General features: G+C 40.1%; 1 protein-coding gene across 1 annotated transcript in view; it reads left to right on the top strand.

Moving 5' to 3' along the window:
• Positions 1–17,539, top strand: part of LOC100375150 (transcription elongation factor SPT5) — a 34,647-nt gene that overhangs the window by 12,926 nt on the left and 4,182 nt on the right. Inside the window, exons 7-19 of the mRNA XM_002740675.4 lie at positions 8,352–8,603; positions 10,586–10,749; positions 11,158–11,263; positions 11,837–11,912; positions 12,429–12,586; positions 13,286–13,441; positions 14,040–14,137; positions 14,828–14,897; positions 15,814–15,939; positions 16,341–16,466; positions 16,573–16,759; positions 16,892–16,997; positions 17,236–17,354. Of these exons, the coding sequence (XP_002740721.1) occupies positions 8,352–8,603; positions 10,586–10,749; positions 11,158–11,263; positions 11,837–11,912; positions 12,429–12,586; positions 13,286–13,441; positions 14,040–14,137; positions 14,828–14,897; positions 15,814–15,939; positions 16,341–16,466; positions 16,573–16,759; positions 16,892–16,997; positions 17,236–17,354 (1,744 nt within the window). The remainder of the gene's footprint in view (positions 1–8,351; positions 8,604–10,585; positions 10,750–11,157; positions 11,264–11,836; positions 11,913–12,428; positions 12,587–13,285; positions 13,442–14,039; positions 14,138–14,827; positions 14,898–15,813; positions 15,940–16,340; positions 16,467–16,572; positions 16,760–16,891; positions 16,998–17,235; positions 17,355–17,539) is intronic.

The raw sequence follows: 17,539 nt of genomic DNA, 5'->3' as shown, positions 1-17,539 counted from the left end.
ATTTTATTTTCAGGGGCGATTCGTGGTGTCATGAGTCGGTATTCAAAAATGCTTTGATGGGTTGAGGTGATGACACAAAACAGATACAGGACAGCACAGGAAGCAATAGGCTAACAACAAAATCTCAGTTACAAGTCAACATGAGCATTTAATAAATAAGGCAAAATATCAACAAAATGTGTAAAATTTCATACACAATAGTACACAAACGTATACAATGCACAGCAAAACTCAGCTCATAGCTAGATAATAGCAGCAGTCAATAATAACTATGTTGGCAATATAATGTAACAATATAAGAACTATCCAAGTTCAATATCACCATAAATGCACTTCAACAAGCCTTGCACTGCTATGAGTACACAACACAGGTGACAATATAATAGGAAATACACACTAAAGACACACAATAAATTGGCTATATTCAATAATATCAATGTAGGCAAGGTACACATAAATAGGCTATGTTCAGACTGGTAAACTTGCCACACTCGAATGAACTTCTGCAGAATAAATAAAGAAAATCACACTATTTAGAATAGCGTGCAACCTGTTGCCACTCACTCACACAAACGCATAGTCTTGCTACGTATAATGTCAGCTGGCTAAAAGTGGAATAGATAAACGCATAAGGAAATCTGCGCGGCACAGAAATATATTAGGAGAAATCCAACCAAACACAAATGGGTAAAATTTCCCCAAATACTGTTGCCACCATACACAAGTGATCCCAAATATTAGTACAACGTCTAAATGCAAGCAATAAGAAACAACAAACTGACATTTGAGCTAACAAGACACTAACATCTCTCGCGCGCATACACAGATACACAGATAATAAACTCACAAGTCACTGTTCACTGTTCGGTCTTTAGCTGCTTTTCCACGTCAGATCACATAAACTGCGATTTCCTGGGGGATTTCTATCACTCCGAGGCAAAACAACAATATGCGGCACCACAAGAACAGCAAGATTTCACACACTAGACTTCCTACACACGTACTTTACATACGTTGCGCTGTATTACAACCAAGTCCGACTCAATTCTTACAAGCACTTGTCGCAAACAATACAAATCATGTACTATTACCCACGGCGTTTCCATTGCTTCCCGTCCTTCGTGTTGTTGAAGTCCCTCCTTCCTCGCCCTGTTTCTTCTGCTTCTTCCTCCTCGCGATGTTCGTTCCTCCATTCTTGCGCTGTTCATCCCTCTCGTTAAGTTCTGATCTAGGGGTCATTGAAGCATACTCAGCCCATTGCTGCACGCGAGTCACATTCATAACAACTTTGTACAGATTCTACATGCACTGTTTTCTACGAGGTTCGCCATGATCACATGACAGTGTTCAAAAAGTAAACAACCGATGATGGGTGAGACCATTCATGAAAACGGGGGATGTCACTATCACACAAGGTTGAGCACAGCATACAAACTTACAAAAAATGTGGCAACGTTTATTGCAGAGTATTGCATACTTACCTTTGGTTAATGAAATTTTAATTTCATAAACAAATGGGATAATTGCCAATTATCATATATACTGGTTAAATAAAATCGAAATAACAGTGGATAGCTCCCGTAGGGGGCGTCCTTCCCCTGTCATCTGATTTGCATTCTTCCATTTTTAACCACGAGATTGATTCACGGTTGAAATTTGGGCTTGCCAAAATATCATTGTTTTTGCGGTGGAAATACATTGTTACCACCCATCAACACAGCCACCGAACTATTAGTGTGTCAGGAAGCTCTTGTGGACATCAAGAACTTCGTACTTAGTCACCTTGAGTAAAAAATTGTAGTTTTAGTAACGAAACTCAAAAGCCCGCCTTCAGTTTCAAGATGGCGGAAAATATGGATACCGGAGAGTTGAACACCGTTCATCCCAGCACTTCGGATTCAAACACTTTCGGACGAAAGTGTGAAGAGTGCCATATATCGATGCTCACTTACGATGATCACCGTATTTGCATTCCATGTGGAAGAAAATGTAATGGGCACATCAACTGCGGTGTTTGCTTCTCCTGGCCGATAGAAACTTGGAACTGGGATTCCCGCCTACGCAAGTCAACGGGAAAATCAGGAAAGATGAAATCCAAAAAACGTCATTTGGAGGAGTCTTCGGTTTCATCGGTACCTACCAATGCTGAGGACGAACTATTGGCAGACGAACCCAGCCAAAAACGTCCAAAGGAGACTGACAATGAGCAAAGTGTTATAGCTCATTTACAGAACAAGGTGGATCTACTGACCAGAAAAATTACAGTTTTGGAAAACCCAGTAGACGAAGAGGTACCACCAAAAGCATGGAGTGTCAGCGCTCTCCAGGCGGAAAAGAAAAAATCCTACACAACAGTGGTGCGAGAAAATGTTGAAGACGCACTGGCTGAGGCAGGCGTGATTTTTTCTACTGAAGATGCTACAAGCAACGCGGGGGAGGCCGGCTCGTCGAAAACCACAACAGCGAGTGGTACCGACAAGGAGGACCCCGAATTCAAAATCCGCTCCGATGCTATCACGAAAGGTGCGGTTATGGTCAAGAAAATCTTACCTCTACCGATTCCACCGATGGCGGACGCCCCACGTTTCTCGATCGGTTTGTCTACACTGCCGAAAAAGGACACTTTTGCGACTTCAGCAATGCTACCATGGTCTCCCCGACTGACACAGGGCGCTGCTATAACACAACGCGTGATCGGAGGAGGCAAATGGGATCGTGAAGTTACCGAGAAAACCGCTACAGCCACCAAGGACGACTTCTTGGGGACTAACCGGGACGATTGGAGCAGACGCTACCAAAAGGTTATACCGCCCGTTGATGAGTGGAAAACACCGGTCGGTACCGACCCCAGCCTGCACGAACGACCTCTCGGCGTACAACCACCAGAACTGGAGCCATGCGTCCGGGAAATGGTCGCCGAAGGAAGTATAACGAAACATCCACTCGGCAAACCACAAGTTTACATCCCGTATTGCCTGTCCCAGTCAACGCTATGTAGATTGGAAAACAACGTTTGGGACACTTCTCTTGCATTAAGCCATAGAGAATTTTTCACTACTACTACACAAATTCAGTTAGCGAAATTCAAAACAGGCAACATCACCAAGGATGAACTGTTTAGCACATTACAGCCGCTGTTGGTCGCTACTAACGTCGTCGACGCTGACATAATACAGAGTCATCTCCAGTTACGAGCGACTATTCAACACTCTCGCCGTGCAGCAGTTTGGTCCGCTATGCTAAAGACAGCCGCCAACGCTGAAATCAAGAACGAATTGGCGACGATCGATTTCAGAGGGACCAAATTATTCGACGGAAAACTCAGCGCTGTGAATTCTAAGTTGAATGAGAAAGCAGCGGCAAAAGTTAACCGTGTGATGATCGAAGGCGCCTTTAAAGCCAAGCAAGCCGCTAATAACAAGCAGAGCATCGCGACCAAGGCGAAGCCAGTTAGCCAAGCTACTACGGGTCAGCCCAAGGGAAACGCAAAGGCAAACCCGCATCAGGCAAAAGGAAAAAGTGGAGACCAGCAGCGACAGAATAAACAATTCTCGAAACAGACTGGTAACACTAAAAAATCTTCCTGACTATACGTCAGCAAATATGGTAATGTATCAAAACAAGGTGCGATTAAACATGTCAAATATTACTCAAGTCTCCGAGTATTTTTGTCAAACAAATCAAACCACAGATCCCCTTACACATATACCACTTGCATTAAACGATTCGGTTCAGTGCCCAGGTCGGCGGGAACCAAGTCGTGCAAAACATCGTGCATTAAGCGTTTTTGTTCAGTGCCCAGGATGGCGGGAACTCAATCGTGCACAACAAAAACACGGTCGGCCGCACCTCAGGTCGGTGGGCGATCGTATAAACAAACAACCGGCCGAATGGCGCATCGACCGGTGAAAAAACAGAAACCCGTAAGGCAGAGTCCCTACTCCCCTCCAGGTTGGAAAAAAAGGGGGGGAAGGACGTTAAACGGGGATATAACGCCGCATTCACTCCAGGGGGAAATGGAGAAATCGGCGATGTCAATGTATACCGCCACAAGCGACCGAGGGTTGGTGAGTCGCGACCGAGGGTTGGTGAGTCCCTCGACGCCGGTGGCACTGCGTCTGCAGAAATGTATTCCCCGGTGGAAAGAAACGATAAACGATCCGTATGTGATATCGATAATAACACACGGGTATCGAATACCGTTGATAAAAGAACCGAAATGCGAAAAAAGAACATGTATTTCGGGGAAACCGGGCTCTACTCAGTCAACAATACTGAAAGAAAGCGTGGAAATACTACTCGAAAAAAAGGTAATTCAGCGGGTACAAAACCCGAAAAATTCTTTCATCTCGAGGTTATTTCCCGTCAAGAAATCCAACGGTGGGTACAGGCTGGTGCTGGATTTAAAGGAGTTGAACAAAATTGTGAAGAAAGAAACGTTCAAAATGTTAACTCCGGCACTAGTGAGAGCGTCAATTCAAAAAGGGGACTGGATGACGTCCCTCGACTTGACCGACGCTTACCTGCACATACCAATACACACAGAAAGCAGGCGCTTGTTACGATTCGTGGTGAACGGTGTAACGTATCAGTACACCGTCCTACCTTTCGGCCTGACGTCAGCCCCACTTCTGTTTACAAAAGTTCTACGCACAGTGGTGGCGTTACTGCACAAGAACGCAGCAGACGTCAACCCCTACTTAGACGACTGGCTGATAAAAAGTCAAAATCGGAACCTGATTTGTCAATCAACCGAGCGGACTGTCAGTCTACTGCTAAAGCTAGGTTTTCTGATAAATATGGAAAAATCAGAATTAATACCGACGCAAAAAATAGTCTTTCTGGGCATGGAACTGGATGCGGAGAAAGGCATGATCCGACCAGCCCAGCACAGAATCGACAATGTACAAAAAATGATACAATCATTTCTAAAACAAAAACAAGCCACACTACGCCAGGTAATGCGACTAGTGGGGATGTTAACTTCGATGAGGGGCTTAGTACCGAGAGCGGCACTACAGTCCAGACCGATCCAACGCCTAGTGTTAGACGCACAGTTAAAAATGCGACTATCAAAGGACTGGATAAAATACGAAAAACCGGTACTGTTCACACCGGCCTTTCTGGAATCACTTCCTTGGTGGGGCAACCTCAAGAACCTCACGGCGGGGATTCCCATGGACAAGGCGAAACCGACAGTAACGTTGGTGACGGACGCATCCATGACGGGCTGGGGAGGGCACTGCATGGACGGGATTGCACACGGTCAGTGGAACGAAAAACAAAGGAAATTTCACATAAACCGGCTGGAAATGCTAGCGGTGCAGTTCTCCCTGCAATCCTTCAAAAAAGCGGTAAAAAACCGGGCCGTGTTAATAAGATCCGACACTCAGACTGTAGTAGCTTACCTCAACAAGGAAGGGGAAACGAAATCACAGTCGTTAAACGACCATGCTGTAGCAGTGCTAAAGTGGTGTGCACAAAACAAAGTCGAGCTGATGTGCAAACATATACCGGGAGTCCAAAACGGTGTAGCGGACTCGCTATCCCGGGGGAAACCCTACGACGACACAGAATGGGAGCTGTCACAGACGGCAGTAAACCTAGTGTTCGACATGTGGGGGGAACCCCAGGTAGATCTGTTTGCAACACCGGAAAACAAAAAACGTCCCGTTTTTGTGACGCGTTATCCAGACAAACAGTCACTGACGTGGGACGCACTTCAGATGGAGTGGGGCGGAATGTTCAGTTACGCATTCCCACCATTTCCATTGATCCACCGAACGTTACAAAAACTGGAACAATCGGAGAACTCGCACATGATTCTAGTGGCACCGAACTGGCCGTCTCAGACTTGGCTTCCGTTACTGCTGTCTCTGCTAACGGACCATCCAAGAAGCCTGCCACAAGAAATCACGTTGACACAACCCGGCGGTTATACACCAACCAACCCGGAGCTGTACCAACTTCACGTGTGGAAACTATCCAGCAATTTAGAATTGCGCAAGGGTTTTCAAGCCAAGTGTCGCAAACAACGACGGCCGGGCTTAGGGATTCCTCAAATGGATTGTATCAATACCACTGGGAAAAATTTCGTAATTGGTGTCTTGCAGGGGATATACATCCACTCTATCCCTCTTTGCCCCAAGTAGCGGAGTTTTTTTCTTATTTGATCAACGAAAAAAAGTTGAAACCGGGGACAGTAGAAAACTATAAATCGGCGATCAACTCTGTACTCAAACTAAGCCTAGGCAAAAGCATTTCGGATGACCCGACAATCTCCGATCTGTTCAAGGGCTTTATTACACAGGCGGGCCCCATTGAGAGGTACAAAGCACCTGCATGGAGCTTGTCAGTAGTCCTTGAAGCGCTACGACAATTCCCATACGAACCGAAGGAATTGGCGTCACTACAGGACTGGACGAAAAAGACTGTTTTTCTGCTAGCACTCGCTTCAGGGAGGCGAGTTAGCGAAATACACGCTCTGTCATTTGAAGACAATTTTACGGTGTTTTATCCCGATAAAGCGATTTTAATGACATCAGTAAAATTCAGAGGAAAAAATCAGAAACTGCACGAGACGGCGACTCCGATCGTTATCCCGGCACTGAGCAATATTTCCAATGAAAAACAAGACAGAATTCTTTGTCCGGTACGTGCGCTAGCTTATTATAAGAAACGTACTTCCGGGGTCAGAAGGGGTCAAAGGTCGATGTTCGTTTGTTACCAAAAAGGTAAACAAAGCTCAGCAGCGTCGAAATTCACGTTAGCGAGATGGGTAAAAGAGACAGTTTACCACGCTTATAGTGATAAGTATTTGAGCACAGAGGCAGGCAAAGTCACTGCCAAGATGCATGACTTAAGAGGCATAGGTAATACATTGGCATTTGCTAGCGGAGCTTCTTTAGCCCAGGTGCTAGCAGCCGGGTCCTGGAAAACTAGCAACACTTTTCTCTCTTATTACCTGAAAGACCTAGCGGCCGAGTCACAGGGCCTACACTCGTTAGGCTACCTAGTGACAGGCCAAGTTGTAACGAAACAATAGGGCATGTAACTTCCCGCAACTGCAAGAATTATTCAGTTAGCGGGAGTTATACAGTTAGGGGGATGGAATTTTTTCAATTCCATAATCAGGTGGGGTAGTATTTATCTGCCAAGAGATATTCTCTGGTAATCTGTCCCATTTGTTTATGAAATTAAAATTTCATTAACCAAAGGGGTTAGTATGCAATACTCTGTAATAAACTTTTAAAACTAGCGCCGAAGGCGCATATTAGTTTTTATGTTTATATAAGAGATTGCATACTTACCTTCCCACCCAAAACCACCCCAGATAAATAGCTACGAATCAATATCGTGGTCAAAAAGATCTGGAAGTATGCAAATCAGATGACAGGGGAAGGACGCCCCCTACGGGAGCTATCCACTGTTATTTCGATTTTATTTAACCAGTATATATGATAATTGGCAATTATCCCATTTGTTTATGAAATTAAAATTTCATTAACCAAAGGTAAGTATGCAATCTCTTATATAAACATAAAAACTAATATGCGCCTTCGGCGCTAGTTTTAAAAAACTTACACAATCTCACAACAAGGGACAGGAAGCGACTGTTGCCCCAAAGTTTACAAGAGAAAACTATGGGTGCGACAGTTCCAACATCCTAGTGTTCATTCTCTGTTTTGGTTGCACATCAATTCCGCAGTACCGGTAATGTCAAACCCAAAATCTATGTTAATATCGTGATGTTTGGACGGTAATATTTGGAATACTGTTTTTATTTCTGGCATTTTTGTCAATAAGCTTAGTTTGATTTTTTTCAAATATCTTCTTGGCCCAGTTTTCTTGTACAATTCACTCAATGCTGTGATGACTTGACTTTAGACACTCTGGAACTGCCTGTTCAACTGTCTAAACTGTCAGTCGACATCAGCTTCTGGCAAAAGTGTATGCGCTGGATTTTGAAACACCAACTGCATTTGTAATATCTGGGAATGATTTTTCCATTCAAAAACATTTCCACAGTTTTCAGGCAAATGGACTTCTCTTGTCAACTGTGTGATGATAAATAAAAAATGCAATAGTTTGTAAATGTTTATCCATTTTTAACTTGTCAGTTGACTTAGACCAAATGAACATAATTACCCAGCCGTTTGCTGCATGTTATGACCGAAAGTTTTGTAAAAATATGGAAAAAATGATGCAGATTTATTTTGTGAAAGTTGACTTGTTTTTTGAAAACATTTTGAACTGTATTTAACCATGATAGATTGGTGAATTTGCTGGAAAAGTTAATCTAAACCGCTAGTCTTTGTATTTATTGTAAAATTATTATGCTTGTTTTGCAGCCGCTACAGATTAAATCGGTCATTGCTGTTGAAGGACTGAAAGGGTACATCTATGTTGAATCATATAAGCAGACCCATGTGAAACATGCTATCGAAGGAATCGGTAATCTCCGTCTTGGACTCTGGACCCAGCAGATGGTACCAATCAAAGAAATGCCAGATGTTCTCAAAGTTGTGAAAGAAGTTGTAACTTTAAAACCAAAGTCTTGGGTTCGATTAAAGAGGGGCGTATTTAAGGATGATCTGGCGCAGGTAGGTTGCATTACTATTCCTGTATGTGTTTAATCGTGTATGGTCAAAAAAATCAAACTACCGTAAAATACCTCATATAAGCGCCACTTTGATAGATTTTCATTTCTATCTGGCGCTAATTTGAGGTCACATTTTGGCAACTTTGTTGCAAATGGCGCTTAATTGAGGTCAGTAATTTTTTCACACACTCAGAACTACGGTAACGTTACCTTACAATCAGAGGAATCCTGTCTATACAATGTACCGGATTCTGCCGTAAATTCGCCCTTGGCCGTTAAACGGCAGTTTGGTTTTTAAAATAAAATGAGACCAAGAAATCGCGTTTTTTTTTTTTAAATATTTCGGCTTCTTTTTTCGGACATTTAAATAATTCTGGACACCTATTCAAGAGAATGATTTTTATCGTGAGTAACGTGAATGGGTAAGCTTCGTTTCGACAATGAGCTGTTATCATTGTAAACAATGTTAAATTATTCTTCAAATGCTCAGTTTATCTTTCCAAAACAAATAATTTCTTAATTTAAAAAAAAATCATGCCGTTTTCCCATGGAAACCAAAGCCAAAAGATCGCACTACATTATCGGTAAATCTCTTCCGCGTTGCGTTTACCATGAGGTCGCTGAACTGTCATTAACATATTAAATGAGCTATGGTAATTCAGACACGTAGGCACCATCCAGCATTTTGATTGGTTAATTAGCGACTTGATCTATCCGGTTAATAAACAAGTCTCGTGTGCATACAAAGACATGGCGGATATCGTATCGTATCGGCCGTTTACATGTGGCTGAAATCATTCGCTTACGGTGAAACTAAGTTGAATTTTACTTGCATTTCATAAAATTTCAACGGATTTATTTTTTGTGCGTTACTATAATCACCTCTGAATAATAATCACCAATTTCAACACTTGAATTTGAAAACAAGTAAGTTATTCACTTGTGAACCGCAGCATGGTCGGATTGCGCTACCGTACCGTGATCATTTGCTACTAAGCAGTGCATTCGTGTGTTTTTTTATTTGAAACTTCTTTTAGAATATACTTTCGCTACCAAGAAAATTAAAAAAATAAATGCATATTACATTAAATATACTGAGTATTTTTTTTATCATGTGAACAGTTTTTTTTTGATTGACCGTAATTTTTCAACATTTTGTAACGCCTATTTTAGAACCAAAGTAAGGCATTTCACTCTTCTCTGACGCCTATTCAAGAGATTGTACGGTGTATTGTTAGTTTTGTGCATGTGTTGTGGGAAAAAAGTGTTAGGCGGACGTCGGCCAGATGGGGAATTTTATTTATGGTTATATGTAAACGCATTAATGTGAATTAAAGGATTATGGGTTTTACACAAACATTCAACTTTGACTGGCGCCTAATTGGTGTGAAAATTATCACCTTTTCTATTGTACTGGCGCCTAATCTAGGGTGGCGCTTATATGAGGTATTATACAGTATGTGAGGATGCAACTATAGATATTTCTGGTGCATCAACAGGAAATTATTATTTGTTACAGTGTTCTTCAAAAACCTTATACTGTATATAGTTATGAAATTTGGTGATACGATTTTTGGACTTTTATTCTTATGCCAGATCCCGACTTATTCAGTTCTGTTTGATGGCACACATGGACCCAGTCTAAAACTCTTGTATCTAATTAACATTGATATAATTAACATTATTTGCAGTTAAAATGTACATGGGAGTTGTTCTTTTTGTTACTGGTGATTTCCTGTTCTGTTTCCATGGCTTGTTGCCATGGATTACTGTGTAATATATAAATTTTCCTTAATGTTTGCAAGAATCATTCATGAGTTGTTTCCTAAACAAAGTATTATGGTAATTTATGCATTTGGCTGGTGAGTGTTGGTGCTGTGGAAAATGCTGTAATAGTTTTCTGTGTTTGAATCCAAAAATTCACAAAGTTGAAATAGTTATTTGAGTTAGATCATGTAACACTGCTTTTCTGTATCGTTATAGGTGGACTATGTCGAGCCTGCTCAGAACCAAGTGACCCTAAAACTTGTACCCCGTGTAGATTACAGCCGTCCGCGAGGCATTGCAAGAACTGCTACAGATAACCAAGAAAAGAGAAAAAGAAACAAAAAACCAACTCAGAAATTATTCGATGTGGATGCCATAAGGTAACACACTTAATTGAGTTCTTGTTGTTGAAGCTCAGAGTCTACGAATTTCCTCTGCTTTCCTAAGGGAAATCATACCAGTACTAAATGGAATTTAGTTAGCAATCGATGCATGCAGTGGTGTTGATTCATGTATGGCTGGTACTTTAATATGTACTGCATATAGCCTTACTGTATTAAATATAAATATGCCACAGAATAGAGGTTTTGGTAGTATAAATCCTGCTCACAGGGATATTCAGATATTCCAGTTGAAGTTGTATATTGGAATCCCCTCACTTTTTCTCCTCTTTTTTGAATCAGTTTGAAAAATTACACTGAATGTATAGGTTAACAATAAGATAATAACAAAAAGTCATGAAGTTGATCTCTTTTAAAGAGCAATCCTACATATGTGTTGTATTTCAGGGCAATTGGTGGTGAAGTGTCCACCGATGGTGACTTCCTTATATTTGAAGGCAATAGATACAGCAGGAGAGGATTTCTCTACAAGACATTTGCCATGAGTGCAATAGTGAGTAAACTGTCATCTTGTATTGTACATCTTGCATCAAAAACAATAGAATTTATCAATTTATTCTAAAATGCATCTACACTAGTTCAAAGTTTAAGTTTACACTTATACAGGCTCACCAACATTGCATGTATTCAAGGTTATTGATGTCACATTCAAGCACCATTCTTTGTTTACATTGGGCGCAGACCGCATCATGACAAAAAGGATCCCGTCACTGGCTGCAAACATGCACATAGTGCAAAATGTTTTTCATTGACGTTTTAGCTGTTTTAAATTATTACAACAAACAAAGAAAAAATATATAACAATGATGTTAATCACATTGACTTTTACTAGGCATTGTCAATCTGATCTCCATACTGCTATCATGCACACTGTAAGATGTTCACTTGATAGTCTCAAAGTAAACAATTGACATATGCTACACATTACTAGGAGTGCTTTTACCTTGCGTACTATATAATAAAGCTGAGCCGCCACATATATATATCTACTGATATTGTCATGTGTGTCTATAATTTTTGTAGCCATGTTTTTTCATAGTGCGACTATCCATTTTTACTTTATTAGATCGCCGAGGGCATTAAGCCAACGCTTTCCGAATTGGAAAAATTTGAAGATCAGCCAGAAAATTTAGATGTTGAATGTATCCTTTTATGTGTTATCTGGTGCATCAAAGCCATTCATTGTGCGAGTTGATCTCAGGAAGGTTACAGCGCCCTCTATCAACTCAATTCATGAATATGCGTTATTAGTAAATGCTGCTCCCATTGTAGGTCTATTATCCCCTGCTAAGTGAAAACTGAGATTGCATTTCTGAAAACTTTTATAAAAGAATATGATCTCATTGTAGATGAAAACCAAATCTCGCTCTTTAAGACTACATTTCTCAATACTGATGTAAAGGAATGACATTGTTCAGTAACATGTGATGGTGTCACAGATAACAAAGAGTTTCTCTGTTTTGTTGGACCAATGGCATGGGTTGTTGGCATGGACCAATGGCATGGGTTGTTTTGTGGGACCAATGGCATGGGTTGTTGGCATGGACCAATGGCATGGGTTGTTGGCATGGACCAATGGCATGGGTTGTTGGCATGGACCAATGGCATGGGTTGTTAGAACAGTGTTTGATTGTTAATGCCTTGACTGCTTATCATAGTGGTGCCTGAGTCAAAAAAAAGTGAGAAACAACTACACAACTTGGCCCCTGGTGACAGCGTAGAGGTCATAGAAGGAGAGTTGGTACATCTACAGGGTAAAATTATTGGTGTAGACGGAGATAAAATAACAATAATGCCAAAACATGAAGATCTTAAGGTGAGTTTATACTACTATATAGGGTGACTGATTTGATAACTTGTCTATTTATTCTTTTCTGCCTTAACATCAGGGGGAATACCACCCGTAACCTCAGGGGGAATACCACTCGTAACCTCAGGGGGAATACCACTCGTAACCTCAGGGGGAATACCACTCGTAACCTCAGGAAAAATACAGGCCTTAACATCAGGGGGGAATACAGGCCTGGAAGTCTGAGGGAATACCTGTCTAGAAGTTTTAGGGTATATAGGCCTGGAAGTTTGAGAGAATACATTCCTAGAAAGAAGTCTTGAGATTATGGACCTGGAAATCCAAGGAAATACCTGTCTTGGGGAATACATGCTTAGTTTCTAGTTGTGAAGCCTACAGTTATTGAGTCTTTGGGTGTATTACAAAATTCTACCCATAACAATGATAGCAGATCTTTAAAAATCCATGGGAATGATACAAGTATGGTACAAGTACCGGTAATGTTGTTAACCCAACCCAACCCAAAACATATAATTTAAGGTAATGTCATTCATTATTCATAAATGTTATTTTAGGAGGGGGTCCCTAGCAACCACAACCATGTCCATAGCAACCATACAGGAATTAAGAAATTTTGAATGTCTGAGACATGGATTGTTCATCTATGTGCGAATAATGGCAATCAAGTTTAGTTCAATGTGGTGAATGATCTTGTATCTATTACAGGAGCCGCTCGATTTCCCGGCACGTGAATTACGCAAACATTTCCGTATGGGTGACCATGTGAAAGTGATTGGTGGAAGATATGAAGGTGACACAGGTTTGATTGTCAGAGTTGAAGATAACATGGTGATATTGTTTTCTGATTTGACAATGCATGAGGTATGTAACTTTCTCCTTTTCTCCACCCTATTATGTACTTACTCTATTAGCTCTGTTAGTAGCGCATATGCTTCCATAAATGGCTGAGAAATGCACATGGTCAAACATGTATTTTATAAGACTACGCAGGCAGTGTTAATATTTTATGTAAACGACTAATGTATTTTAAATGTGTTGTATACATCACATAGGACTTATATTGAACACTATGCACCATTGTCAAATCCTGTTTTGATCCAGATGCTAGTTTTGGTTTATGTGCATTTTCTTCTTGTACTAAAAATAAGACATTGCCAGCTTTTTTGCCTGCTTGTAGCAATTTACTGTATCTGCTCCATTAGAATAAAAATCAAATATTGTACTAATTGTACACTAGATAATTCAAATAGGATCTATTTTGACAACAAATACTCCTCTGTCATTTCATATTTATTTTCAGCCACCAGATATGTACAAATCACCTCTATCCAGTGTGGGTGGTTGATATTACTTAACTAAACTGTGATGTATGTTAACCACATGGTATCGGTCAATACTGAGTTTACAAATTAGTTTGTTTAGGTTAAAGATGTGTTTTATGTATGTATTATGTTTTTAGCTTAAAGTACTACCAAGGGATTTACAGTTGTGTACTGAGATGTCCTCTGGTGTAGACTCACTGGGACAGTTTGAATGGGGAGACCTTGTTCAACTTGAGTAAGTAGATATTTACAACTGTCTTATAGTTTTACATTTTATCACTGTACAGGATGGTGATAGCATCAGCTGTATGTGACCACCATCAACCTTTAATCTTTTCACCACTAGATTTTCTCAACCAATTTTGTTTGCACTTTTTTCATATATTCTTTAATTTGAGAGAATTTTCAGTTTTCACTAAAAAAATTTGGCTGTTTGTGTCCCAATCTTTTGAGGAAAGTGCCGACTATAAATGGGACTAGGTTAAACCAAGAGCAGTAATTTTCATGCAATACTACGGTGGAAACACCCATTGCAAACTTTCCATTCAACCAAACTAAGGGTATCAAAAGCTTACATCATTCTATGAGTGATTTGTTCTGTATGTTACAAGGCTTCTAGAATGTTACGTATTAGTGGTATTCTATTGCTTGTACATGTATATGGAATGTTTACAAATGAAGAGATACACTGTACAAAGAAGATTCTCATCAGTGCAGGCAAACAATTTACTGATTAGTTTTGGTTACATATCTGTATGCAGCAGAGTTTTAATGTATGATCACAAAAACATTTAATCCACCAGTCAACATGTACATTTGTCATCAGGTGACAGAGTTTTAAACAAGTTCAGAAATGCAAATACAAAGAAGATATTGTTTTGTAATGCAAATTGAATATTTCTAATATTTGTTATATTGTTTGCAGTCCACAGACAGTGGGTGTTATAGTTAGATTAGAAAGAGAATCATTCCAAGTGCTAAACATGCACGGCAAGGTATGTGTATTCTCCACTATTTATAACTCAACTACTACCGGTACATTTATTTTCACTGACATTTATTTTTACTATTTTGATTTTTTGAGCATATTTTAGTTACACAAGTTTGTCAAGGACACAATAAGTTTTAATGTTATTTGTCATTTTCATGTAGATTTAATTTAGTTGATTTTTACTCATCAGCGAAAATAGTGAAATTAAAACCCAGTGAATCATTATTGCATTTTCAATATATTAAACTTTATTATTAAACATACCTTAGATGGATTGTTGATGTCCATGTCTAAACGTGAAGTGTTACACCCAACTCTGGCAGTGATGACTGTGATTTCCCTGTAGTGTTACACCCAACTCTGGCAGTGATGACTGTGATTTCCCTGTAGTGTTACACCCAACTCTGGCAGTGATGACTGTGATTTCCCTGTAGTGTTACACCCAACTCTGGCAGTGATGACTGTGATTTCCCTGTAGTGTTACACCCAACTCTGGCAGTGATGACTGTGATTTCCCTGTAGTGTTACACCCAACTCTGGCAGTGATGACTGTGATTTCCCTGTAGTGTTACACCCAACTCTGGCAGTGATGACTGTGATTTCCCTGTAGTGTTACACCCAACTCTGGCAGTGATGACTGTGATTTCCCTGTAGTGTTACGCCTTTCTCAGACAGTCATTTTGAATTTGGGTCAAAATACGATTGAGGAGTACCCAAAAACTAGGTTGCAGAGTAGTCCCTCCAGGCTATCTAAGTCTGATGAAGTAATTTTTCAAAATTGCAGGAATTTCCTGTTTCATTAATGTGTTAGCAGTAATTTTAGCATTCAGTAGTGTTATCCAATGAATGCAGTGAGATTTCTGAGTACAACTACTGGTAATATTTGTTTAATGAATGACACTTATGTATATTTCATACAGTTAAACAATGTAAAACACCAAGCAGTATCTCAGAAGAAAGAATCCAGGAATGCAGTTGCATTAGATGCAGAACAAAACAATATACAAGTCAAAGATATTGTGAAAGTTATTGATGGACCACATTCTGTAAGTCCGTGATTTCTCTAAACTATGTGCACTTTCAAAATAACAATAATGAATGACCCATAGCACCAAATTGAAATGTCGCACTATCAAGCATAGACTCAAATACAGAATCCTATACGGTACTGAGGGTAGTTTATTGTTATGATATGATATTTTTCAGGCATGCCTGGGCTAGTTTCTTTGAAATTTGGTATGATATTTTGCTTTATGATTTGATTCAAAATGTCCAACTGGTGTTATTTTCTTGTGCTCTTATCCATTTCTCAGACATGTTTCGACATACTTTGATCAGAGTCGTTATAAAGACAATTTTTTTGCCGTAAATGTTAGTTCAGCTAAATTTAATGAGGACTGTGTCATTGACAATAACTTGTGTTTTTATGAATTCATTCCAAATATAGGGTCGTCAGGGAGAAGTGAAACACATCTACCGTAGCTTTGCTTTCCTACATTCAAGGCTGATGACTGAGAATGGTGGTATTTTTGTATGCAGAACTAGACATATTGTACTCGCAGGAGGATCCAGGGTGAGAACTAACCTGGTGACACATTGCATGGTTACTGATTTATCAGTTACTTACTCTATTTTGATCTGACTTTTTGCACTTTCACTTTCACTTTCACACTTTACAGCCTGCACAAATAGACCCTGTCAGTGGATACATGTCTCCGCATATTGGCAGTCCTGCACATCCTGGTAGCGGTGGTGTAAGGGGAGGTGGTCGCGGAGGGGGTCAAGGCGGCGGCGGTCGAGGGAGAGGAAGGAGGGACATGGAACTTATTGGACAAACTGTGCGTATTCGTGAAGGTCCTTTCAAAGGCAAGTTTTTTAAACCTTTAAATCTTGTTTAAACTGTAACTTAATTAAATTAAATATTTCCTGTATCTATTTTATTCTGTATTTGATCTTTTTCTCCAATTCCTCTCAACTTTATTTGACTGTATTTTACAGGGTACATCGGCATTGTAAAAGATGCCACCGAGTCTACCGCCCGTGTTGAACTACATACCAATTGTAAGACTATCTCTGTTGACAAAAACAGGTTAAATCCAGTCAAGTAAGTACAAATCAGTGCTGCTCTGTTTCCAGTGAAATTAGAACCAAAATCAGTACTACCCCATGTGATTCAAATAGGTATCCACCATGCTACTTCATTCAGCTGTCTGACATCATTATGATATTATACACCTAGAATATATATTATCAGGTTTATTTCCACATAAATAGTTGAAGCGAATATTATTACACCTGATTTAACATACTAATAAACCAGCTGTGTGTGTTTATGTTTGCAGTCAACCTACTAGCCGAGGTAGTACCACCTCGTATAGACATACACCATTACATCCAGGACAGACGCCCATGTATGGTTCACGTACACCCATGTATGGATCACAAACGCCATTACATGATGGTGAGTATACATCTGTACCAACCTGTCTGTACGTCTCCAACCATGAATATAGTTTGTAAACCGATCATAATGTACCAATTTTAACTCTAGTGTCTGTCAATCACTGTAAATGCATTTACTATGTGAGGTATGTAGTAGTCAGTGAAGGTATTCATACATGGCATCACAGCACAATGAAATAAATA

The sequence above is a fragment of the Saccoglossus kowalevskii genome, chromosome 7 (assembly GCF_978046115.1).
Source record: "Saccoglossus kowalevskii chromosome 7, keSacKowa6.1, whole genome shotgun sequence".
In the NCBI taxonomy this organism is placed as follows: domain Eukaryota; kingdom Metazoa; phylum Hemichordata; class Enteropneusta; family Harrimaniidae; genus Saccoglossus; species Saccoglossus kowalevskii.
The sequence above is the reverse complement of the archived record's forward strand: the minus strand, read 5'-3'. Positions and strand labels throughout refer to the sequence as shown.